At 50.7% G+C, this 25,807-nt stretch overlaps 1 protein-coding gene across 1 annotated transcript in view; it reads right to left on the bottom strand.

Annotated features, from left to right (window-relative positions):
- Positions 1–25,807, bottom strand: part of CRTAC1 (cartilage acidic protein 1) — a 129,192-nt gene that overhangs the window by 31,457 nt on the left and 71,928 nt on the right. Inside the window, exons 3-4 of the mRNA XM_003408983.3 lie at positions 11,882–12,018; positions 5,320–5,476 (exon numbers count right to left, since the gene is read on the bottom strand). Of these exons, the coding sequence (XP_003409031.3) occupies positions 5,320–5,476; positions 11,882–12,018 (294 nt within the window). The remainder of the gene's footprint in view (positions 1–5,319; positions 5,477–11,881; positions 12,019–25,807) is intronic.

The raw sequence follows: 25,807 nt of genomic DNA, 5'->3' as shown, positions 1-25,807 counted from the left end.
GGCAGGAGAGGAGAGAAGGGAGAGGGAGATTGCGGGGGAAAGGTGTGCTGCTGAACTGCCCCAAAATGAGGGCCCCCCGGACAAAGAGGCACAGGGATTCACGGTGCTAAGGAAAAGCCTCTAGTTTCCTGCCTGGCTTGTGCCTCTCTTCAGGCCTCAGTCTCCTTCCCTGTAAAATGGGTGGGAGAATGAGGAGATCTCCAAGGCTCCTTCCAGCTCTCCCTCTCAGTGCCTCCGCCACGGTGACCACAGGATAAGCGTGTTTGGGGGCCGGTTCCTGGGCCATCGACACTGCACCCAAGGAAGGCTCTGAGGTGAGGCCCATCAGCCAAGGAGGAGCTTGGACCTATGGGATTAATCTGCTGAGACCTTGAGAGAAATAGGATTCTGGTGAATGCCAAGGCCTGCAGGCTGCCGAGAACATCCAAGGTATTGTAAATGAGTAGGGCAAAGGTGATAGAAGACACAGGGGGCAGAGGAGGGGGCTGTGTGTGAGTGTGTGTATACACGTGAATGTTGGTAAAGGGGTTGCTGAGAATAAAGGGTGTCTCTTCCCAAATTTCCAGAAAAATATTAAACAGAATCACATTGTGTTGGTGCTGGTGTTGCCACTCCCGAGCCCTCTGGGCACCGTCCAGATGCTGCGCAGGATTCTGAATGCCTGGGTGGAAGGTGTTAGACAAGGGCATTCCTGCCCCCAGCCTGCCTACCTCCTCTCTGCAGGGCGTGGGGTGGGGGGAGGTGAGTAGGAGGACAGTCTCCTGCATTGTTCACTGGGTGGGAGATTTCCAACCTGGGCCACCTGGAGGGCGTGCAGGAAGGAAGGCGCCCTTTAAAAGCCTACCTCTAGCTGTGAGGGGCTGGCAGAAGCTGTTTCAGGAGGCAGGAATGACCCCCTGGCTAACAACTGTTCATTCCTGGGTACCAGGTATCACCCATGTGTCTTCCCATTTCATTCTCAGAACCACTCTTAAGATGTGCTCTACCGCCAATACTTTCTAGGTGAGGAAACTGAGGCTTGGGGAGAGCAATCACAGCCAGCAGGTGGTGGCAGTCACAATTCAAACCAGAGCCAGTGCCATCTCCATAGCACACTGCTCAACATTTCTACCAGTGTTTCCTCTTGGCAGAGGCTGGGGGTGTAGCCCAGAGTGGCCAGCCACAGGCTTGGAACTTCTATAAAATCTCTTATTTTAGCTAAAAAATATGCACATAAGAATTGCAATCCTATTCTGTAACATATCTGCATTGGTTTTAACAGAAAAATTATGTCCCTTCCTGACACTCATCTTATGTGTCTGACACCCCAGGAAAATGCCACTGTTTGCGCTGGGGCTTTGGGGGCCCCTGGCAGGCCTGTGGAAGCACTCCCTGGGGGTCCTGGGCCCCGGGCTGAAGGGTCTGTCATTCCAGCCTCCCCAGCTGCCAGACCTGGCTGTGCTCCCACCAAAAGGCCAGCGCCCCCTCAAACCCTGGGAGGCTCCACAGCCCGCACTCTGCGCCCCCTGGTCACCTCTCCTGAGCCTGCTTGTGGGGATCCGCCAGAAGGCCTCAGCTGGGCTTTCAGCATCTCCGTCTCCTCCGATAATGACTTCCTATAAATCAGATCTGCCCTCCGCTTTGTTCCACACTGCTCCCAGCCAACAGCAAAACTCCCCATCCGACATCATAAATCCACCTTCATTTTCTTTCTAAATTTCTTTTAAGGCTTCTTTAATCATCACCTTGCAGCCTGGACAGATGCTCCCTTAAAGGGTGAGGCCCAAATGCAGCGTTGCTGGGGAGGGGTGGAAGGCAGAGTCAGACAGGAGGAGGGAAGTGAGATGGGTTCTGGGGGGGATGGGGACAGGCCTGGACACATGAGAACGCCCCAGGGCACAGCTGGCTCCGCTTGCTTTGGGCTTCCTCCTGTCCGAGCACAGTGCTCCTGCATCCAGCAGGTGCCCAGCAGAGGGTCCTCTATCCCTCTCTGTCAGAGCCTCAGAGGAGCAGCACGTTGATGTTTGCTAAACCCAGTGGGCACTTCCTGTATGCCAGGCCCTATGCCAGTTATGTCACATGTTTATCTCCTTTCATTCTCAAAATCACCCCATTTTAATGGTAAGAAAACCGAAGCTGAGAGAGGTTAAGTGATTGCCCACTGGGGCACAGACCAGAGGTCCTTAGGTGCTGCAAACAGTTTGTGCTTGGCTGCTAACCTAAAGGTTGGTAGTTCGAATCCACCGAGTGGCACCATGGAAGAAAGTCCTGGCAATCTATTTCCATAAGATCACAGCCATTGAAAACTCTACGGAGCACAGTCCTACTCTGACACACACGGGGTCACCATGAGTCAGAATCAATTCAGTGGCAATGGGTTTTTGGCACAGCTTGGTGGAGGTAGGATCTGCACTGGGCAGTCTGGCTCCAGACCCTGCACTCTTAGCTGCTCTGCTGGACGGCTAGTTCAAGGGGCCCAGAGAGGCAGAGAGATGTGCCCAGGGCTACCCGGTCCACAGAGGCAGTGCATGCCTATTGGTCCCACATTCCCCCTCCTTGGGTTCCATGCCAGACCCTCTGTGGGGCGAGAACCCAGTTCTCAGGACTTCCAGGCAGGGCTGCTCCCTGTGCCACCCTGCCTCCAAGATGCTGAGGGGCAGCTGGGGAAGCTGGGGCTCAGGATGCTTATGAACAAGGGGATAGGGAGTGGTTTTCCCACTACCCCAACTCAGCGCCAGAGGCTCTGATGCCTCCAGGGGCCCTTGTGTCCCCTGAGAGCGGGTGCATTGGCCGCTAGATGGCACTGTGACCCAGCAGAGCAGCTGCAGCCATCAGACTCAATAGTGTCTGGAGAGGCGGACTCCCCTCCTCCTCCCACAGAGCCGGACAGCCCGTGCGGAGGCCAGCGCCATTGCTCCGCTGTCACCAGGGCTGCCCCTGCTGCCCTGATCACCCTGGGCCAAGCAGCTGCTTCAGCCACAAAATCTAGGACTGCAATTAAAGTCCTGGTGCAAATGTATGGAGCTGCCTTCCAGCGTGTCCCTTCCTCCTTCAACAGCTCCTCCCTGTCTTGCAGGCTGGAACAGAGCAGGATTCTCAAGCTGAAGGTCATCAGAAAGGTCAGCTGGTTGTGGCAGTTTAGGCATCAGGACGCGGGGCTCTAAGTTCTAGTTTCTCTACAAACCTCCTGTGTGACCTTGGGCAAGTCCCTTCTCTCTGGACCTCAGTTTGTTCCTGTGTAACATGGGAGCCTTGGGTTATATAAAGACTACTGGTCTAGTGGGTAGGTGACTCAGCCCTGGGGACCCCCAGATCCCTGACTGCACACCTGGCCATGGCTTGCTTCCTCTCAGTCTGCTCAGGGCCAGCTCACCCTGTCTGTTTCCCTTCCCTCTTCCCAGGCACTGTGGCACTGGCCTGGCACTGAGCACTGGCCATGTGCCCAGAGCCTCAGCAATCAGCCTGGGCTCAGTGTGGTGGCTCTTACACTTAGGGTCCATTCTTGGGGCTCAGGGCGCACTCGGCTTGTTTTCCAGCCAGATGTCCATGTGTTGTTAGCTGAGTGACAAGGGGGGCTGCAGAGTAGCGTTGGGGGGCTTGGTGGGTAGGGAGAGGATAGGCTGGAGAAGGCGGGCAGAGAGAACAGTAAACTTGGTGGGCCAAATAGGTTCTTGTCAGCCAAACGGCTTCTGGAAACCTGCAAAGCTGCTCTAATGTGTCCTCTGGGCATGCCAGCTGCCCCGGCCTGTCTCCATGCTTCCACAGAAGCTGCTGTCCCTTTCTTGAGCTGCCCGGTCCTTCCAGCACAGCCCAGCCCAGTTGGCTGGTGCTCCCACCCCCATCCGTGCTCCTCAGCTGCCTCCTCTTGGTCCTCTCCTCAGTTCTGTGCCAGCCTCTCTGCCAGCATAGCCAGCTCATGCTCAAACCCAGCCGCAACCTTCTGAATTCTTCTATTCTGTGGATAACCCTCTCTCCAGCCCTTGCCTCCCTTCCATCTCAGCATTTTCAAGTGCTTCATCCCTCCCAGCCCACCTCCCTTTTCCTGCAGATCAAGGAACTTAATTGCCAAGTCAGCCCCGTGCACAGGACTGGGAACTATTCAGAAAAATTGACTGTACAAATCTAGGCTGAAGCTCCTGAGTGTTTACTCCTTTTCCCGGGGAAACGTGGTTTATTACCGACACTCAGCCTTTCTGCTGCACATTCATGTGCCTGGCTCTCGAGGACTTTGATGGGGCTTGAACTGTGCAAACTATTTTATTGTCTAGTCATTTATCCCCACAAACTCTGTCAGACAGGTCAGCATTAATCTCCCCCTTTCACCGAGGTGGAGAGCTGGCTCTTGAACAGCAGCATAAACTCAGGGAAGGCAGTGACAACCCTTTCTGGATAGGACTTTGAGAATGTGCCACCACCCAGGTGTCTAGAGGCAGGGGGATGACCCTTCAAGTGTCCTCTCAGCCTGAGGGTCTGGCTGCCACTTTAGAAGTCTGTAGTACAAGTTGGAATGGATACATTGGAAAGGTCAACCTACAAGAGATCTACCTGTCCCCAGTGCAGGTAGGTTGTGAATTAGGCCGAAGCTCACTTGAGAAGCTGCTGTGCAGGGCTCCAGCTTCCTGGTTCCCGGCACCCCAGACAGGAACTGGATTGCTCTGCCATCAGCAGTCTACTGGCAGATTATCAGGGTTTAGTCAGCAGCCTTGCTGGAATTAGAAAAACAGCCTTCCCCGGAAAGATCTCCCTCTCAGAGATTCAGACAATAGGTCCTCCATCCAGAAAGGTATGGAGGGGCGCTGGGGGTAGCGTGCCTTCAAAAAAAGTGCTGGAGAGCTTTTGGAACAAGAACACAATTCTTTGAGCTCAGTTATCTGAGACAGGGCCCAGCTGAAGCTTAGGGATTTAGGACTCAATTCCTGGCTACTTACGTGTAAGTAAATAATTTCATCTGCTGTTTAGCAATAAAGCATGCTTTAAATCTCGGCTTTTGTGACCTGTCACTTTTCTCCTACAGAACCTATTCACCCATCATCTGGGTTTTATAGCAGGGAACGAGGCAAGAGGTTCCAGGGAGAAGATGGTGGTGTGGGTTCTCACGCCATTTGCCAGCAGGCCCCTATGTCCTATGGTCCCTTCTGAGGCCCCCAAGGCCACACCTGCCAACCCTTGGAAAGGCAGCATTGGAGAAGCTTCCTGTGGGTGATGGGATAGAATAACATCAACCTCTTCCCTTCCCTGGGGACACAAGCCATCCTCTCCTTGCGGCCTCTGATGGATTACACTTGGACTTGCAGGGTCCCAGACCCTCCAGCTCACAGCCTCTCGCGCCACTATGCATACCTGTATATTTGCTGACCCCAGCCTCAGCAGCCACGTCTCTGAGTGCCAGAATGCCCCTGGAAAGGTCACTGGCCTCAGGGTCCATTTCAATGAGAGCGTCAGGGCCCACGTTACCATAGGCGTAATTGGCGATGTAGATAGAGTAGCGTCCAGAGCCCTGAGGAGGAAGGGAAGGAGGTGAGTGAGCAGGCTCCTTACTGGTCTGTCCTGGTCTTCCCCCTCCTGTCTCAGGACCACAGCTCTTTCACGGGGTTGGGTTCTTCTCCCAGGCTTAACTCCAGAGGTGCTTTCACAAAGGCTACAATGTGAATGATGCTCCCTGGAATTGTACAACAAAGCAGGCCTGCTTCTCCTTCCATCCTGTTCCAGAAGAACACATCGCTCCCTCTCCCCACCACCATCCTTTTATAGACAATTTTCTAATGTGCCTCCCTCCAGCTGAGCTCTCTCCAGCTGCCAGCCAGGGTAGCTGCTCAATAAATATTTGCTGATTGATTGATCTACCAATTCCCATTATTCTCAGTCTCTCTGTCTCCCATTCAAGCTCAATCCAGCCAAGATGACAAGCGAATTCCTGAGCCACCACCCCCTTCCCATTCTACACTTCATTCCTTTACTCTGGAAGCACAGAAGGCACAGGTTCACAGGGGTTTTCCTTCCCCCTTTCATTCACTTCTTTCTCCCTTAACCCCAGAAAGAAATATTATATTGCTTCTGCCTTTATACCACTGTCTCAAGTATTTTTTTTCCCTTTGCATCTGAGAGAAGCCCTAGGCACTAGCTCCTCTTTGCTGTGGTCGTTCTCTTCTCGAGTCCAAAACGCTGCTGATGAAAGATTCTTTTCTGCCTGTTATCATAATGGTGTTACTTCTTCAATGGATGCCTCCTCTTTCCCAGGAGATTCACTCAATTTCTACATCAGTTTTCTAGCTCTTTGCATCCTTTTACTCTCTTCCTTCCAATTAAGCAGACAGTAAATATTTCTTAAGCTCTATGTGCATGGCACTCTGCTAGAAATGCACTTAGGGCAGATCCCCTGTCTACAGGTTGCTTATAGTCTAGTGCGACCGGCAAGCCATAACTACAACACGATGCAAGAGAAACAGCTGAGCTCAAGACAAGTGTGCTCTGTCACCCCTCCTTCTTGGCCCTCTTTGTTTGCTTCTGTTTCTTATTCAATGGCCCCACCTGGCCACTGACTTTATTATATTTTCTTTGTGGAAGCTGATTAAGAGTCACTTGAGTCTGTCAAAGGAGCCCTGGTGGGTGGTGGCAAAGTGGATAAGTGCTTGGCTGCTAACCGAAAGAGAACTCACAAGCTGCTCCACGGGAGTAAGATGTGGCTGTCAGCTTCCAGAAAGGTTACAGCCTTGGAAACCCTATGGAGCAGTTCTACTCTCTCCTGCGGGGTTGCTATGAGTTGGAATTGACTTGCCAGCAATGAATTTGGTTTGATTTTTTTAGACTGCCTGTCTGGTGGATGAGGTCAAGGAAGAGGGAGCTCAGGGTCTCCTGGGGGATGCAGACACATCAACAATCCTACAATAATATGGCAGAGAAGAACCCAGGGTTGAGAAGGGAGAGTGCTGACATGTCATGGGGTTGTTAACCAATGTCAGAACAATGTGTGTACTAAGTGTTAGATGAGAAACTGGTTTGTCCTGTAAACCATCTAAAGTACAATAAAAAATACAGGAGAGAATATGTACAGGATGTCCTGGGTGCACAGAAGAGAGGCTTCTAATCATGGCAAGTTCAGAAACAGCTTTTCTCAGGCAGGTGAAGTAGAGGGGAGAGAACATTCTAGGCAGAAATGAGAAACAGAACGGTGTATGGGGGCAGTGGTGGTTAAGTGGTAAAATTCTTGCCTTACATGTAGGAGATCTGGGTTGGATTTCCAACCAATGCACCTCGTGCAGAGCCACCGCCCATCTGTCAGCGGAGGCCTGCATGTTGCTGTGATGCTGAACAGGTTTCAGTGGAGCTTCCGGACTAAGACAGACTAGGAAGAAGGCCTTGCTGATCTACTTCCGAGAATTAGCCAATGAAAACCTTACGGATCACAATGGTCCAATCCCATTGTACATGGGGTTGCCATGAGTCAGCGGCCAACTTGATGGCAGCTAACAACAACAACAACAGGGAAACCACAGCCAGTTCACTCAATGTTGCTAGAATGTAAAGTGTAAGACAGGGAGGGTCAAGGGGTGAAGCTGGAGGAGGCAGCAGAGCTGTTCCCTAAAGGCTCCTGTAGCAGGGCTTTGAACTGGTTCTTCACGATTCAATTCTGGCCAAGGAAGCAACTCCAGAACAGACCCAAATTTTAAAGATTTGGCTGAACCAGAGCCACAATCAGAGCGGGAGAAATTACAGTAGAAACTTAATCTCCTTCTTAGAAAACAAGGGCAGCACACGTGTTGAATAGCAACCAAATCTCTTGCCCCTAGGATTTTGTGTAAAGTTGGAAATAGCGATGTCCTGCTCAAAGATGGCGGCTGACTGTGCTTCTTTGAATGTATGTCCCTCTCTACAGTCCTGCCAGTAATCCAGTCTCACACATCAGGCTACTGAAAGGGCTCACTATGCCTCTTCCAGGTCTCACATTCCAGGGCTTTGACCCGTAAAATTTCCCATTCCAGTTATGGTTCCAGATCACCCAAATTGTAAAAATTCAGGTCTCTTCCAGTTTTGCTTTGTCAGCCATGACTGAACCGTTTCAAACTGGTTTGAAGCCCAGTTCTGCATCCCTTCATTTTTGGTTGTCTGAGACTCTATCCTGCTACCTGTGCTTTACTCAAAGTGGTCCCTGGACCAGCAGCATTGGCGTCACCTGGAGCATGTTAGAAATAAGAATTTCAGGCCCCACTCCATAGCTACTGAATCAGAATCTGCATTTTAACAGGAAGCCCCCACATGATTCCTCTGCAAAATGAAAGTTTGAGAAGCCCTGCTTTACAACACGGCTTCTTGACTGGGGAGTGGGGGGACTTTGCAAGGTTCTTGCCCATCACAGGAGCTCAGCATATTGTGTGGAATGACTGGATGAAAAGCAAATGAATGGGGCCAAAGGGGAAGGTGCACCGTCTCTGTAACCACGCACGACCCTACCAGCTGTTAGCAATCTTATCAACAAATGGGCAATTAAGCCCAAATGGACTGAAATGCACTCTGCTGGAAATTAGCATATTTACAAAATTCCATCCTACCTAATTCCTTACTTCAATTTATTGGGGGTGATAAAACTGACAAACATAACACGTTACAGTTGTAGAAGACTGCATATATTCACATATGAACTTGACCACGATAATTCTGGGAGGGTGAGATGATTCCAGAAGGGAGGTGTTTCTGAAGCTTTGGGTCCAGGGCAGTAGCTCTCACACTTTATTGTGCATCCAAAGCATCACCTGGAGGGCTTATTAACACACAAATGCCGGGCCCTGCTCCCTGAGTTTCTGTGTCAGTAGGTCTAGGGTGGACCCTGAGAATCGATGCTGCCGGTCTGGTGACCACGCTTTGAGGACGTCTGGTCTAGCGGTATTAGTGCGAGTGATAGGCCAGGCTCCGCCCCTACCTGGCTCTGTCCTTGGGCAGGTTCCTCAGCCTTTCCAGGCTGCCTCTCCTCACATGTTAAATGGGTATCATGTTTTCCCTGCTTCCTGGCAGGGTTGTTGAGAAGATGTAATGAAACAGCATATGTGAAAGGTCTTTGAAAAGATAAAAATGCTATACAAACATGAGGTATAATCATTATTGATCAGGGAACGCTTCTTGTAAGAGATCAGCTTTGAGCTGGATCCAGAAAGGTGGGTGAGTGATGAGGCGGCGGAAGGTAAAGGGCAGCGGGTGTTCCAGGTCTGGGGCAGAGGCTGAGCGGCTGGAAGGGAAGAGGGGGAGAAGAGCACATGGGCGGTGGCTGGGGTGGAGAAATTTACCTGGTGCAGTGGCTCTCAAACTTTGGGTGCATCAGAAGTACCTGCAGGGCTTGCTGCAGTGCAGGGTGCTGGGCCCCACTCCCAGAGTTTCTGACTCAGTCATTCTGGAATGGAGTCTGAGAATCTGCATTTCTGACAAGGCTGATGATTTCCGGTCTGGGGACCACACTTTGAGAACCACTGACCAGACAGACTGAAAGGCCCCAGGTAGGAGCTGTGAGGCTGAGGATCAATAGAGTGAATGCCGTAGTAGAACTTGTTAGAAATTTGTGTCTGATACCGTTTCACCCAGAGGCAGGGTAGCAAAGGGGTAAAGGCTTCTGCTTCATTTTCAGGCAGGCTGCGATCAATTCCTGGCTATAGCCTACCACTTATTGCATGACCAAGGTCAAGTTGTTAACTGCTCAAAGCCTTAATTGTCACATCTGTAAAATGGGGGAAACAATAGCATCTACCTCATAGACTTATTATGAGGTAATTAGTCATTCAGTAAAATAATGCATGTAAACCATTTAGCACATTGCTTGGCATGTTGTTAGTTTAAAAAGTGTTAGCTGTTATTATTGTTACTACTGTTGTTTCCTACACCACAATTCATTCCTGTCTCTCAACTTCCGGGCTGGCCTTGACCTCCCCGGCTCCTACCCCAGAATGCCCCCTGCCCTCCACAATTCGCAGGCCCCAGGGAGGGCCAAGTGGAGGCTAGACTCAGAAAGCAAGCCCTCTCCTGGTGGCAGATGGACTGTAGGGGTTCTTTCTGGTTCCCTGAGGCTTAGGAGACTGAGGTCTGGGACTGGGCGGGCGAGAGCAAGCTGCTAAGTGCCTGCCTACTGTGCTGTAGTGCCAAATTGTCTTTTGTTTTTTTGGATTTTACATAGTGCCTTTGTCCTGTGGTTAAACGTGTGGGTGTGCAGATGATCTTGCTAGGATAAAAAGCGGGTCTCCTTTTGATTAACCTTCATGCACCTCCCACCAGCTCTCAGAGGAAGTTCTCACCTGAGCAGAGTGTAGGACACCTTGGTCCTGAACAAGTGAAACAGGAAGTTGGAAGGAGACAGGAAAGGCCCCCTGCCATGACCTCGGCCTGGTTCCCCCCAGATCCTCCCCGCTTTCTGGGGCTGTTCACAGCCACCTCCCCATCCCCTCCCACCAGGCTGGAGTCCAGGTGGCACAGATTCAGGTCAGGGCTAAATGTGGCTTCACAGCCCAGCTTGGCTTCTCTTCCCAGCACCAGCTTGTTAAGAAATAAATATTTATACCTGCCACCTGCCTTCTCTGAAGGCCTGGAGGTCCCTGTTGTGAAGATTCACGCTGAATCCCCAATCCCCTCGGTGCCATCTCAGTCTGAAGTGAGCCAGCCCCCTTGCCCCTGCCCCTAGAATGGGGCCCAGGGATGCTCCCTTGGAAGCTGGGCAGCAGCTGGGTCCCTGATTTAGTGATGACTGTTTGTAAAGCCAAGGAGGTGGGTGGCAGGGGAGCAGGTGACAGGAGGGATAAATCACCTCTCCAGCAAGCCTTCCTGGCTCTGACTGGGCCTGCTGAGATGGGGCCTGGGCGGCGGTCCCTCAGGCAGATGGCTGCAGCTGCTCTCACCCCACACCACTTTCTCCTGCCCCCCCCCCCTTTGGTGGCCACCCTTGTGCAGGGTAATCTAGTAGGGCACCATTCGATGAAGCTATTGATGGGCTAGAGTACAGTCTGGCCACCCTCTACCCACCCACCCACAGACCCCTTTGATTGCCTTCATTTGTTCTATATACGTTTATGGAAGGCCACATGGCTCAATGCCTAGAACATAAGTGTTAGTTGAACAAGTGAATGAATGTGCACAGGATTTAGAGCTAGAAGATTCTGATTCACGTCCTAGGTACACCATTAATCCTCAGGTAAGTCACTGCTCCAAGTTGGGCCTCAGTCCCCTCATCTGTCCAATGGATGCAATGATGACAACAACTGGCCTGCTTCCTCACTGGTTGTTGGGAGGGTCGCATGGAAGGAAAAATGTGTAAGGGCTTGGTATATTGTAACTCATCCTGCAAGTCTTGGTTGTTAGAATTTAGTACCTACTACGTGCAAGATGGGAAACCCTGGTGGTGTAGTGGTTAAGAGCTCAGCTGCTAACCAAAAGGTTGGCAGTTCAAATCCACCAGGGGCTCCTTGGAAACCCTATGGGACAGTTCTACTCTGTCCTATAGGGTCGCTGTGAGTTGGAATTGACTCCACGGCAATGGGTTTGGTTTGTGTGCAAGATAAGGAGCCCTGGTGTCATCGTGGTTAAAGCACTTGGCTGCTAACCATAAGGTTGGTGGTTCGAACCTGCCAGCCACTCTTCGGGAGAAAGATGTGGCAGTTTCCTTTTGTAAAGACTTACAGCTTTAGAAGCACTATGGGGCAGTTCTACTCTGTCTCATAGGGTTGCTGTGAGTTGGAGTTGACTCGAAGACAGTGGGTTTGGTTTCGTTTTATATGTAAGACACTATGGAAGCTGCTGAGACAATGCAGCCTTCAGCTCTGCCCTTGAGAGCCTCCACTGTCAGGGAATGTCTGTCTGGTGGCTCCGCTCCTGTCTCTCACGTCGCTGCGCGCCCTCCACTTCTCCCCAGGCAGCCAGATCCCCCTGCACTCACCGTCCTGTCCACACAGGCCACAGAGCGTCCGGCAAAGAGGCTGGCCACGCCACGGGCCACGTTGACCTCATCACTCAGGATGTCTTCCCACCGGTTATTGCGGAACTTGAACAGCTTGTCAGAGTATGTGGCCACTCCTGGAGAGGGGAGGAAAGGGAGGCCTGGTGGATCAGGGGCCGGGGCACATGTCCGGCCTCTGGCTATGCCTGGTGCTACCTGCTGCAAGGTGGCTGGGCCTGTGGCTGTGGCCAGAGATGGATGGGTCATCTGCTGCAGAAAGACCTCAAGACCAGGTGAGAGTCCTCTCTGGGAGCACTGAAATGTTTTCAGTTGAGAGAAGAGACTCTGAGGTTTAGGAAAGTGGCCAGTCCAGACTTCAGGAACTAGGGAAGAATGCTACTGCTATCATGTCTGGGATGACCCTCAAAAGCTGGAATTCAAAATCAAATAATCCCCAGAATCCTGGGATTGCCAGTATTTCCGCATCCAAACTCAACCCAGGATGCCTCTTTCCCCAGGCAGCTCCCCCCTAAATTCTCTGCTGGACCCCAGGGCCTGATTTGGATCTCAGAACAAATGGTCCTGGGTGGTGGGCAGGTCTCTATGTCCAGGCCAATGAAGGGGCTGGAAGTTGAGCTGTAGGAGGTCTGTCACTTCCACTCCCAGGGGAACGAGAGGGCAGCAGGGTCAGCCCTCAGGTGGAATCAGGGGTTGTTTTGCCTGAAGCATGATGAGGGGTTCAGGCAGCGCAGGGGGACTCCTGCTCTCAGGAGAAGTGGTGGTCTCCGCCTCCTTTGGATTCCTGACTCTTCGAGAATGGGATGGAGGCTAAGGAGCCCTTGGCTCAGGGAGACGCACATCTGCACCATATCACATGCCAGATGTAACTTCAGGAGGGCTGGGGCTTCTGAAGCTCATCCATGGCTAAGAAGTCTTGTTCTGGGGAAATGGGGGAGAATGGCTGGCGGCTGGGGCTCAAGGCCTTCCTAGTGGCCACTGAGGCAGAGCAGTCCCTCTGCCCTCACCTTTAGTTTACTTCTTCTTAACTTGAGATCCAGAGTGTTCTGTTTCAGGAGGGGCCATGCTCTACCATCAGGGCCCAGCACAGGAAATAAATGGAGATGAGGGTGAGCTTGAAGGGGAGTGGACCTGGGGACAGAACCCTTGAACCTGACCCTCTGCTGGCCTAGGGGAGACGCAACTTGCTTAGACTGAAGGAAGACAGCACGGCAAAGTGGTTAAGGATGCAGGGTTTAGAGTAAAACAAGCCCGAGTCCCAATTTAGGTTCTATTTAGATTCTAGTGCTAGGGTCTAGCTGTTTGATTTTGGGCACATTACTTAGCATTTCTGTGCTTCAGTTTTCTTATTGGTAAAATGGGGGTGAAAATAATAACCACATTCAAGTTTACTGTGAAAAATAAATGAGATGATGCACTTTAAATGGTTAGCAGAGCACCAGGCATACATTAAGCCTGCAAAAGTGGCAACTATTATTAGATAAAAATGATTACTCCCATTTTATAGATGAGATACTGGCTAAGGTCCTTTTAGAGACATCAGCTCTGCACTACAGGGGCTTGGTGAGTGTCAGAGACTGTGTGTGAGAGACAGTGTGTGAGTGTGTGAGAGTGAGTGTGTTTGAATGTGTGAAAAGAGTATGTGGGAATGAGAGTGTGTGAGGAGAGCGAGGTTGTGTGTTAGTGTGAGTACATGAACGCAAGTGTGTGACTATGTGACAGCGTGCTTAAGAGTGTGTACAAATGAGAGTATGTGAGTAAAAGTAAGAGTGAGTATGTGAACAAGTGAATGAGTGTGTGTGTGTGAAAGTGAGTGTGTGGAGGTGAGGGCAGTGTACAAACCATCCCTCAGGTGGCTATACCCAGGAGGGGACAAAAGGGTCTCCGATGAGCTTGATCATGCTGGGACTTCCTGAGACTGGGACCCCCGGGGGCAGAGGCATCACCTGGCTGTCTGGAGTTGGCCCCGGGGATGCTTGCCAGATCTGTCCTTGCCTGGGGTTCCTGGGGGTAGCAGAGGCCCCGGCCAGGAGGGAAAGGCCCTTCATGAATCAAGAGGGACCTGCAGGGCGTCTGTGTGGGTGGGTTTTCGCTCAGGCCCGTGAGGAGCAGGGAGTCCTCACTGAGCTGCTGTGCCTCCGGCAGGGGATGGGGGGCAGTCCCACTCCCTGGAGAAACTGAGAAAAAGGCTCCCTGGATCACAGCACCGCACCCACTCAGACGGCCCAGCTCTCTCCCAGATCTGACTCCTGCTAGCCACGCGGCCTCCTGCTAGTACTTATCCTCTATCCTCAAGCCTTGGTTTCCTCATCTGAAAGCCCAGAATAACAACTGTGCTCCCTCCAGTGCTGTGTGGGAACTAAGTGAGAGGATGCAAATGAAGCCGGCCACAGGCCAGGCCCACCCTCCCCAGGGCTTGCCACCACTCCACACCACCCCTGCCCGCAGCCCTCACCTGAGCCCCTCGGGGCCAGATGTGTTTGGAAATTTAGATTTTTCCCCTTCATAGTTAAGAAAGGTAACACCATGCACACACCGTTTATTACATAACACCCCAGCAGGAAGTGGGGGCAGCACCCCGTAATTAAACACATTAATATTTCTGCAGGGAAACATGAATATTCACACGAAGTGGTACAAATAAGGCCTATAAATAGCTCACGTCAGCTTCAGGACAGGTTTTCCCATCAACTGAGTTTCTCACAAACTTAAAAACTGCACTTGAGGCTCTGAGAGCCTTTTGGATTTCAGGGCTGCAGAGAAGGGGCCACCATCATTACCACTGTTCAAGATGGCTGCTGCGACTGGAGAGAAGTGGCTGCCATGTCATTGTTTCCTGGAGCCTGGAGGGTCTCTGAGGGCACCCTTGGCCCCCACATACTTCTAGATCTCCAGCCTTCACCAACAGAGACCCTTGCCCTTCTCTGTCAAACCAGGGCTCCTTTAGATTCTGCACTCCAGCTAACCCAGGCCCTTTCTTAAATGCCTCGGTTAAACTCCACCAAAGCTTGGGCCAGGTCAAGAAAGCAGCTGCTTTCCCTGTTTTCTGCAGAGATCTGGTGGCCCCTTCGGATTCTGCAGGGGAAACTTCTCAAGTCCCTGAGCTCCTGCCTCAATTAGACAAGGGAAGAAAACAGGCCCAGATGACTCTACACACCTCTGCTCACCTCATCACCTCCAATTCCTCTTGCTCACCCAGGGCAGCATTTCACAAAGTGTGCTCTGTGGGACCCGCTCTCTGTGAGCTGCCTGGAGAAAGACTGCACACACTTTCTCCCTCATGGGGATTCTCGAAGGATTAAAAGCTTTGAAATGTCTTCCAGTAAATTACCTGCATAATTTTATTTGGAGCCCTGGTGGTGCAGTGGTTAAGGGCTCAGCTGCTAACCAAAAGGCTGGCAATTCAAATCTACCAACCGCTCCTTGGAAACCCTATGGGACAGTCCTACTCTGTCCTATAGGGTCGCTATGAGTCAGAATTGACTTGATGGCAATGGGTTTTTTACGGGGTTTAATTTTATTTAGGCCCTGGGTGATGTAAACGGTTAAGCACCCAACTACTAGCCAAAAGGTTGGTGGTTTGAACCCACCCAGAAGTGCTTTGGAAGACAGGCCCAGTGATTTGCTTCTGAAAGGTCACAGCCTTAAAAACCCTATGGAGCAATTCTACTCTGAACACATGGGGTCACCACGAGTAAGAACCTACTTGATGGCAACTAATAACAACAACAATTTTATTTAGCCCAGCCTTTCCCAAACTTACTTAGCCATGGAAGCCCTTTTTGCAGATCACCTATTAGCTTCCCGTAAAGGTAGCACTGTCCTAGGGTGGAAAGGTCCTGTCTGGCTCTGGGTTTTGCTGCCAGAGGGGTTAGGGCGTGGTACGTTGTTGGCCTCTCCCCACCTCCAGCCTCCAGGCTTCCAGCGGACCAGGGCTGCCTAGAAGAATAAACTAATTAAGGTGAGATGTGCAACAGTGGTGCAGAGCCTTGTAGATCAGAAACAGGAACGGTAAAATCAATGGCAGCCCTTCTGCAGGCAGAGGCCCGGGGCCGGGCGAGAGGAGGGATGGGAGCCCGTGACTTAGGAAGTGCAAACGCTCTGGCAGCCGCAACCTGGGTAACTAGGTGTGTCAGGAAGACAGGTCAACAGCTAGCTATGTGGGTTGATAGCACAGGCAAGGAACACCCAGCACCGGCCCCTGGCCCATGTCAGCGCCTGATCCCGCCTTCGGGCTCCTTGTAGCGCACTCTGCCCTGGGGCACCTCACTGAGTCGGGGCGGCTGCCTGGGGAGAGGAGAGGCTGTTAGGAACAGAAGGGAGGGCTGAGTCATTGCGAGAGAGTCCTAGAGGGCGGAGGCCTGGGAGGAATAGGAAGGAGATTGGGGCGGGGGGGGGGGGAGGGGAGGCTCTGGAGGTCACTTCCCCTATGATAGGTATGTCTGTGGACTCCCATTTCTTGAGCAATTGTCTGAACCTCAATTCCTCCATCTGTAAAACGGGGCTACTGGGTGGCTGTGGGGTGAACCCCGAGATGATGGTTTAATATTGGCATTCAAGGAGCCTCAAAGGTGTCAGAGTCCAATGCTAGCTGCTGCCCGGTGGCCAGAATGGAAGGCCCAGTGGGTGAGGCTCAGGTGTCCCCCACGCCCCTGCTGGGTGCCAGGCACTGTGCGTGGTGCTGTGGGAGGCCACAGGGAAGCAGGAGTCGCGGACCCTGACTCAGGGAGCTTACAGTCCATTTGACAACACAGGAGCCGGTAGAGGAGATGTCATGGGCTAGTATTAAAATTAATTAGAGCCGACACTTTTATAGCATTTTCTATGTGCCAGGCACTTCACATATATTCACTCGTTAGTCCTCACCATGACCCCACAAGGTGGTACTAATTTCATGCCCATTTTACAGATGAGGCACTTAAAGGACAAGAGATAAAGGGACTTGCCTAAGATCCCACAGGAAGCAGAGCCCAGCAGGGCAGGACAGGATGTGCATCCAGGAAATGCCATGAAATCAGGATGGAAGAGCTCACAGAGGCCGCAGTGGTCAGGGAGGGCTTCATGAAGGAGGAGGTACCTGGACTTGAAGGGTCAGACTAGCCATAGCAATGGCTTCTATCTATGGAGTACTTAGCATGGCTAGGCTCTGTGTGAAGCCCTTTTTTTTTTTTTTTTTTTTACAACTATCATCTTGGGATTCTCCCCATTGCCACTGGAGAGGTGGTGTAGCCCCATTTTACAGATGGAGAAACTGAGGGTCGGAGAGGCTAAGTCAATTGCTCAAGGTGACTGACCTAGTAAATGGTAGAGACAGATTCAAACTCAGGTTGTTCTGACTTCAGAGCCCTATGGCCTAGTCTGGCAGAGAGGAAGGGGTGCTGCTCCAGGCAGGAAGAATGGCACAGACAGGCAGTGCCATTTGCGTAGAGAGGAGGGTTTGCGCAGGTGGAAGAGGACCAACATGGGAGGGCAGGGAGTAGGGTCGGTGTGGAGAGACCTTGGAATTCCAGGACTGGGGGTGAAGCCGCCATTGGTGGCTTCTCATGGGGAATGACAGGGAGGGAAGACAGTGTTCCCAGATTAACTGGCAGTGGAGTGAGGGGTGGGTTAGTGACGGAGAAATGGAGTGGGCAGCCCCTGCTGTAGTAGCGCAGGCTTGATGGAGGGTGGCAACAGGGAGTGGGGAGGAAGCGAAGGTGCAAGAGGCTGCAGCAGGAACTGCAGGGGGCCTGGCAGTGTGGGGGAGAGCCCAAGCAAGGGAGTGGTCCACAACATGGGGACAGTGACCAAAGCAGGGCACTGGGCTGGCTGGCAGCAGGCAGTGGGAGCTTGGCTTCAGCAGTTTGCATTTGAGTCAGTTGCAAGGTGGCCAGGACAGCATGTCTGTGAGGTTACTGGCCACACAGGGTGGCAGCTTGCAAAGTGGGGAGAGAGGGAAAAGACCAGGCCCAGAAACTGAGGCTGGCGAGCAGCCATATTTGGAGTACAGGAGGAAGGAGTAGAGAAGGAGGAATCATCCAAGAAATAGAAAACGTGAAGGTCCTGAGTCAACGCAGATTAGAGCTTCGAGGGCAGCAGTGTCGATCAAGTACACCGGATGCTGCTGAGCTGACTCTGACCCGTGGCGACCCCATATGTATCAGAGTAGAACTGTGCTCCATAGGGTTTTCAATGGCTGATTTTTTTGAGTAGGTTGCCAGGCCTTTCTTCTGAGGCACCTCGGGGTAGACTTGAACCTTCAACCTTTTTGGTTAACAGAATTAACTGTTTGCACTATGGTCTTCACTTTACCATTCCATCATCCCCCCATACTGGCTCTGCCCCCAGAGGGCCCTTGGAGTCACTGGGAGGACCAGTCTGGGTTGTTGAGGGCTCTTCCTAAGGGTCATGGGCCTGAATGCCGCCTCCTCCTCCAGGGCATGCCCCATCCCAAGGTATCACCTGACTTGTGGTCTGGGATTGGTGGCAAAGACAAGGGTGAGCTGGTGTGTGAGGTGGGGTGAAGGGCTCAGCCTCCACCTCATTCCTAAGGCAAGGAGGTTACTGCCAAGCAGCAGGGTTGGGGAGGTAGCCAGCAACATCCCTTCCTCTTGGTATGACCCTGGGCAAGTCACAAACCTTCCTTTTTCTTATCTGTAAAATGGAATAATGAGAACAGCCACGTATCCATTGGATTGTTGTGAAGACTGAATGAATGTATATAATGTATATAAAAGTGTTTAGGACAATGCCTGGCCCTTGATAAGTTCAATAAATAACATCATCATCATCATCATCAACAGCAGCAGCAGCAGCAGCAGACAGGGAATTGCAGAGCAAGGCAATAGGTCCTCAGAGAGCTACATCCCAGGAGGCAGGTGTGACATTAAGTATAATATGCTTTACAAGACTTAGCTTGTGGAAGACCAGCAAGCAGTCATGATCCCAGGGGAAGAAAGAACCAGTTCAGGCAAAGGACATTTTTAAAAAGAATGAACCCAGGTTCCCCCTGCCCCTCACTTCCTGACCCCAGCCTTCCTTCCTCCGTCCCGGGTGGAGAGGGAATTCCATTAGCATCTGCCTGGTGCTGCACACACATCGGCTCATTTATTCCTCTCCATGGCCTTGTCGAGAGGCTAGATTCTTCAGTTTACAGAGAAATTGGAGCTCAAAGGGTTAATCATTTCCCTAAGGTTGCACAGCTGTCGTTAAGCAGAAAAGCTGAGCTTTCAACTGAGGTCTGTCTGACTGCAAAGCTCCTCCCATGGCATTAAAGAGCAGAGGCGGGGGCCAGGGGGAGCAGCCCTGGGCTCCCAAGGACCCTGGTGCTGTGTTACTGTCATTAGCTGCTATTGAGTCGGCTTCTGACTCATAGCAGCCCCGTGCACAACGGAACAGAACACTGCCCAGTTCTCCACTATCCCCATGATGGGTTGTGGATGGGACCATTGTGACCGATAGGGTTTTCATTAGCTGATTTTTGGAAGTAGATTGCCAGGCCTTTCTTTCTAGTCCATCTTAGTCGGGAAGCTCCACTGGAACCTCCTCAGCATCATAGCAACATGCAAGCTTGTGTCTGAGGTGCACTGGCAAGGAATCAAATCCAGGGCTTCCACGTGGAAGGTGAGAACTCTACCACTCAACCACCACTGCCCCCCATGCTGTGTTAGGACTGAGGAAATGGCCTCTAGGGCCCCATACCCTTTATGCTGCTGCTTTGGCAGCCTTGCCCCATCCTTGCTCTTCATGAGGGCCAGGAAGCCTGAGCAGCTCCCGAGCGCATCTCTCCAAATGGAGCCACACCGAGTGAGCTGAAAATTAGGGCTTCGCATCCAAGGGAAATATTGTGGGGGGATTAGGAGACCCTAGCATCCACTTTAGGGTCTAGGGGACCCAGAAAAGAGGGTCAAGACTCAGGACAGTCTTTATAGACACAGGAAGCTCCTGGAGGTCCTGTTAAAATGCAGACTCTGGTCCGGTAGGTCTGAGGTGGGGCCTGAGATTCTGCATATTAACGAGCTCCCAGCTGATGCCAAAGCTGTGGTCTGCAGATTACGCCTGGGGTGGCGAGATCTAGAGTATCTGGGTGCAGTCGGACTAGGCCTGGGTGAAGGCGCTGTTGGACAAGTGGTGCTCCTCTCCAGGGCAGATGGTTCATTAGCTGTGTGGGCCCTGAGCCCCCATCCTTCTCTCCGGCACAGGACTGGCACCTCCTCTCTGAGAGGTTACAAAAGCCCCTGTTTATAACGAGCAAGGCTGAGCCCAGAGGCCTTAAAGAAAAGACTGATACGTTCGAGTTCATAAAAATAAAAATTTTCTGCATTGCAATTGCCACTATGAGCAAAGACAAAAGAAAAATGACAAACAAGGGAAAAACTACTTGCGACTTGTATTACAAAGGGCTAATTTCCCAAATTTATAAAGAGGTGCTACAAATCAATAAAAAAAACAGTAATCAATGGAAAAATGGGCAAAGGCTATGAACAGACAAGAGGCTCAAATACGTAAAAATATGCTCAGGCTTGCTCATTAAAAACAAATGAAAATGAAAACTATACTTACAAGTCAATTTTTTTTTTTTTTACCTATCCGATTGGCAAATATTTAAAAAACAATCGAGGATTCATTGTGTTGATCGGAGTGTTGGGAAAGGCACCCTCACGTATATGCTGACCGATAGTAATGAGTACCGTCCCTATGAAGGCAAGTTGGCAATGCTTATTAAAACCACGGAAAGCCTGGTGGCGTAGTGGTTAAGTGCTACGGCTGCTAACCAAAATGTCAGCAGTTTGAATCCACCAGGTGCTCCTTGGAGGCTCTATGGGGCCGTTCTACTCTTGTTTTATAGGGTTTCTGTGAGTTGGAATTGACTTGACGGCAATGGATTTGGTTTTGGTTTGGTATCAAAACTGCACTTTTTTTTTTTTCTAGTTTTCCAGTGCTTTTTAAAAACTTTTTATGGTGGTGAAATATGTAACAAAACATTTCAACCATTTTTATGTGTATAATTCAGTGACATTAATCACATTCATCATGTTGTAAAACCATCACCACTATCCATTTCCATTTTTTTAAATCACCCTTAAAATCTCCGTACCCTTTAAGTGATACCCTCCCCACCTCCTCCTCCTACCCGCCCTTGGTAACCACTAATAAACTTTGGTCTCTATGGATATTTCATATAAATATTGTATGAGATCATACAATATTTGTCCTTTTATGGCCGACTTATTTCATGCAGCACAATTTTTCAAGGTTCACCCATGTAGCAGAATTTCATTTCTCTTTATGGCTGAATAATATTCCATCATATTTATATACCTTCTTTTGTTTTTCCATTCATATGTTGATGGACACTTTGGTTATTTCCACCTCTGGCAATTGTGAATAATGCTGCAAGGAACATTAATGTACAGGTATTTGTTTAAGTTCCTGCTTTCAATTCTTTTGGCTATATCCCTAGGAGCAGAATTGCTGGGTCATACGGGAGTTCTACATTTAACTTTTTGAGGAACTGCCAAACTTTTCTATAGTGGCTGCACCATTTTACTTTTCCACCCATATATATTCCTTCAATGCAGCAATTTCACTTCTATGAACTTATCTTACAGATAAACCCAGTGGTACAAGGTTATTAATTTTGTGGCACTGTTTATAATATCAAATGATTGTAAGCAATCTAAATGTTCACCAACAGGGAACCAATTAAATTAATGGCGAATCTATACAATGGAGTATCATACAGCCATAAAAAGAATGACAAAGCTCTCTATATTCTACCATGAAATAATATTCAAAATTTATTGTTAAATGAAAAAAGCAAGGAGCAGAATCGTGAGTAGAGTATGCTACTGTTTGTAGAGAAGGAGGGAGGCATAAGTGTTCTTTGAATAGCGCCAGCACATAACTGATCTTCCGTGATCATTTGATTGAGTTAAATGAAATAAAAACAAGGTCGATGGTGGGGCTCACAGTACCCATGCTCCTGGTAGGTACCTCAGGCCAGGTCCCATGGACAGGAGAGCTCAGAGTCATGCTAGGAAGCAGGAGGGGTGGCCCAGTGGAGGACCCTTGGGGTGATAGGCTCTGCCCAGAAGCTGCAGAAGGTCCTGGGTTCCTGGATGTGGGGGGAGGTGCCAGGACCTGCCTCTTGCTCCCCTTGGCCCTTCATATTCTCCCACCTGGTTTTCTCTAAGTGGCATGAAATACACTGTCTTGTATTTTTCCAGGCCATTTAAGCTATAAGCTGGTTTCTGGTCCAGGCCTTCTTAGAATTGTGGTAAATCTTCCTCCTTTCCCTCTTTCTTACCTACTTTTCAATCCTTGATCCACCACCTGTCTATCAGTTTGCTGTACCGAGGTGACTTGCGTGTTGCTGTGATGCTGGAAGCTATGGCACTGGTATTTTAAATACCAGCAGGGTCGCCCATGGTGGACAGGTGTCAGTGGAGCTTCCAGACTAACATAGGCTAGGAAGTAAGGCCTCGCAATCTACTTTCAAAAATTAGCCAACAAAAACCTTATGGATCACAACAAAATACTGTCCGACATAGTGGTAGAAGATGAGCCCCTTAGTTTGGAAGGCGCTATGCAATGGCCACAACGATGGACTCAAACATGCTAGTGATGATAAAGATGGCTTGGGGCTGCGCAATGTTTTGTTCTGTTATACATACGGTCGTCGCTAGTTGGAGCCAACTCAATGGCTACTAACAACAATCACAGTTCTTAATACCTGGCCCATGCCTGATTGGTGACCCCAACTGGGTGCTGCTGTCTTGTTCACGCTACTGTTTAACTTCTGCTTCTAGTGTCTCTCTTTCCCACGGCCTGGGAGGAGGCCTGGGTTCCTTCTACCCAGGACCCTAAAGGCTCTGTCTTTCTTCCTAGCCATAGAATGACAACAGCTATAGTGCTTATTACGTTCTAGGTATCATAATAAGTATTTATCCATGATCTCAGTTGTTCATTCTGAAATGTATTTATTAAATGCTTCCGAGGTGACAAGCAATGCTGTGGGTCCTGGACATACAACTGTGGACAAGACAAAGTTTTACCTTCATGGAGCTTAGATTCTAGTAAAAGAGATGAAGAGCAAATAAATGAACATATACCGGCCAACAGTGGCAAGTACTATGAAGAAAAATGAAGCAAGTTAAGGCCATAGGGAGTGATGGGGTACAATTTTAGGTAAGGTCTTCAGGGAAGATCTCATCTGAAGAGGAGCCTGAATAAAGGGAAGGAATGAGCCCTGAAAGCATTGGTGGGAAAAGCATTTCAGGCAGAGGGAACGGCAAATATGAAGGCCTCTGGTGGGAATATAGTAAGCAAGAGAAAGAGTGAAAGAAACGAGGTCAGAAAGGCAGCCTGGCTCACATCAGGAAGGGTGCTACAGGCGACGGAAAACTTGGAACATCCTCTAAGGAGCAACTGGAGGGTTGAGTTCATGAAGCTGATGTGATTGTTACTGTTCTACCAACGAGGGAGTTGAGATTGAGAAAGGCCAAGAATCTTGCCCAAGGCACCCCAGGATTATAGAAGCTGACTCCCACGGGAAGCTGTCAGGCTGCAGGCAGGAGCAGATTAGCCAGTAAGCATAGTATGTACCAGTTTATAGTAAGCAAGGTATGCACCGGCTTAATTGTGCTTACTTACTAATCTTTAGTGCATAACTTCAGATAGGTTTCACCACATCTTTGACGTGGTAAAAACCAGGTGAAATTGTGCACTACAGATTAAGTAAGTACAATTAAGCCTGTGTGTACCTTGATAATTGGTTAATCTTTCTCTGGATGCAGGGTTTCAGCCCCCTTCCCGGGATGCCAATGCTTACATCCCAAAGGCTGGCTGGGGGAGAGGAGAGGGCTGCCTTTCCATAGATCCTTCCAACACCTCAGCACAAGCTAAATGAGGCCCAGCCAAATGCCATGGGCAGGCCTGGGCTGGCTGGCCACTCCTAGAGAGACTCTTAGGTTCCCCAAGGTGGGCAGGGTGGCAACGGCTGTGCCAGCTGGCCCACGGGAAGTGCTGACACAGCACAACTGTCTTGGCTTCACATCCGTCCACCGTTGATGAATCAATTGGATCACTCGACCGAAAAATTAACTCAGACCTACAGACATTCCTCAAACCCATAGAAGGTCACAGGGAGCTGCAGGCCTGGGGCCAAGGCTGCCAGGCGTGTTGTTCTCACCCCAGCCTCTCCCAGACAAATACTGTGCCCTCCATTCAGGAAGCCAAAGCCCCTGCCTGGGGCTCCGTTTTGCCTGCTTCCCCTGTCTTCTCTCTACTGGCAAGAAGGCCTGATGGCTCTTCTTCCTGGGGTTGATTTAGCAAGTTCTAAGTGAGCTCTTGGCATGTTCAAGGTCTGGCTGAGGCCAGAGCGGGGTTAAAAATGACCAGTGGGGGAACTTTGCCCACAGGGAGTCAAATGCCTAGAGAAATACAAGGTTATGTTGAGTATAAGCTTCATGAGGGCAAGATTTTTGTCTTTAATTCACGGAGATAAACTCAGTGCCTACTGGCATATAGTAGGTGCTCAATAAATATCTGTCCAGTGAATGGGTCTGTAGTTGGGTTGACTACAGAGCTAACATACTCTGTGGTGGTGGTGGTGACCCTCAACCTTGACTGTATGTGGGAATCCCCTGAGGAGCTTTCAAATCTGATGACTGGGACCTGTCCCCAGAGATTCTAATTGAATTGGGCCGGGAATGGGGATTACTCAAGGCTCCCCAGGTGATTATAATGCACAGCCTGGGCTGAGAACCACTGCTCTGGAATTCACAATGGAACATTCTACTCAAAGATTGTGAGAGGGGCTGCTGCATCAGAGACACCCATCCCAAGTGCTCTGTGCTTGGTGAGTTGGGTGGGGGGTGGAGTCTGTTCCTTTCCTCTGGCACCTTGCCTGCCAAGCCTACCTTGAACACCCTCCTGCTCCAGTTTTCCTCATTGCTGCTTGCCTGACCTCCAGCATCTTCCTTGGGGCTCACCCCTTCCACAGCCATCCCTCGATGCTGCTCCCTTCCTGACCTTGTCCCACATTAAAGAGTTGATCAGCCCATCAATTAATTGTGTCCTAGTCCAATCTCGGCTTGGTTGGAGAAGGCAGTAAATCCAGCTGGGTAATCATGCCCTGATATTTGTGTAGGGATAATTACTATCTCTCAGGCCTCACTTGGTGGCAAGATGAGATGAAAACCCATAAAACATCACTCGGGGCTGTGGCTCATTGTTTCTTGGCTGCACAAGGCTGGCAGCTAGCCAGGTGGCACTGCCCCCTCCTGCCCCTGGCACAGGCCCCAACCTCTTCCCCTCCCATCCATGCAACTGGCAGGGACAGTCCAGGGGCTGGGTCCTGGCTTGATCTTGACAACCAGCAGGGACAACATTATGGGTCCAGGGGAGAGCCAGTGCATGGGAGCAGGGGTGGGGAGGGGAGGGTGGTCCCCATAGCTAGGCAACCACCTGCCTCCAGGAAGATGAGAGGGCTCAGGATGATGAATGCACAGGTCTGAACCACAGGGTCTCATCCAGGGTCAACCCAAGAGGCTGCTGCCATCTGGGGAAGTCCAGAGCGCATCCAATCTGGCCCTACAGGGACATTAGACCCTGTATCCTCTAGGTGGATGCTGTGGCCTGGGAGCTCCCCACAGATGTTACAGCACCCCCCCTCCACCCACCCAGAAGTGGACTTCATTCTAGTGGGTTGTGGTCAGGCCTGAGGGAATGGGAAGAGCCAGGGCAGGGACACACCTCCAACTGCAGCCCCAAGAACACAGCCCCCCAAATTGAGAAACACTGAGTCCTCTTTTGCTGCCAGGCTCTCCACGAGCCCGGGGGACACCACGCTGAAAAGGTCATAGAATGTCTTGATTAAAAGGAGGGATCTGGAGTCAGACCCCTGGGTTTGGATCCTGGGACATT

Source organism: Loxodonta africana, chromosome 16 (assembly GCF_030014295.1).
Source record: "Loxodonta africana isolate mLoxAfr1 chromosome 16, mLoxAfr1.hap2, whole genome shotgun sequence".
NCBI classification, from domain to species: domain Eukaryota; kingdom Metazoa; phylum Chordata; class Mammalia; order Proboscidea; family Elephantidae; genus Loxodonta; species Loxodonta africana.
This window is presented reverse-complemented; position numbering and strand designations above follow the sequence as displayed.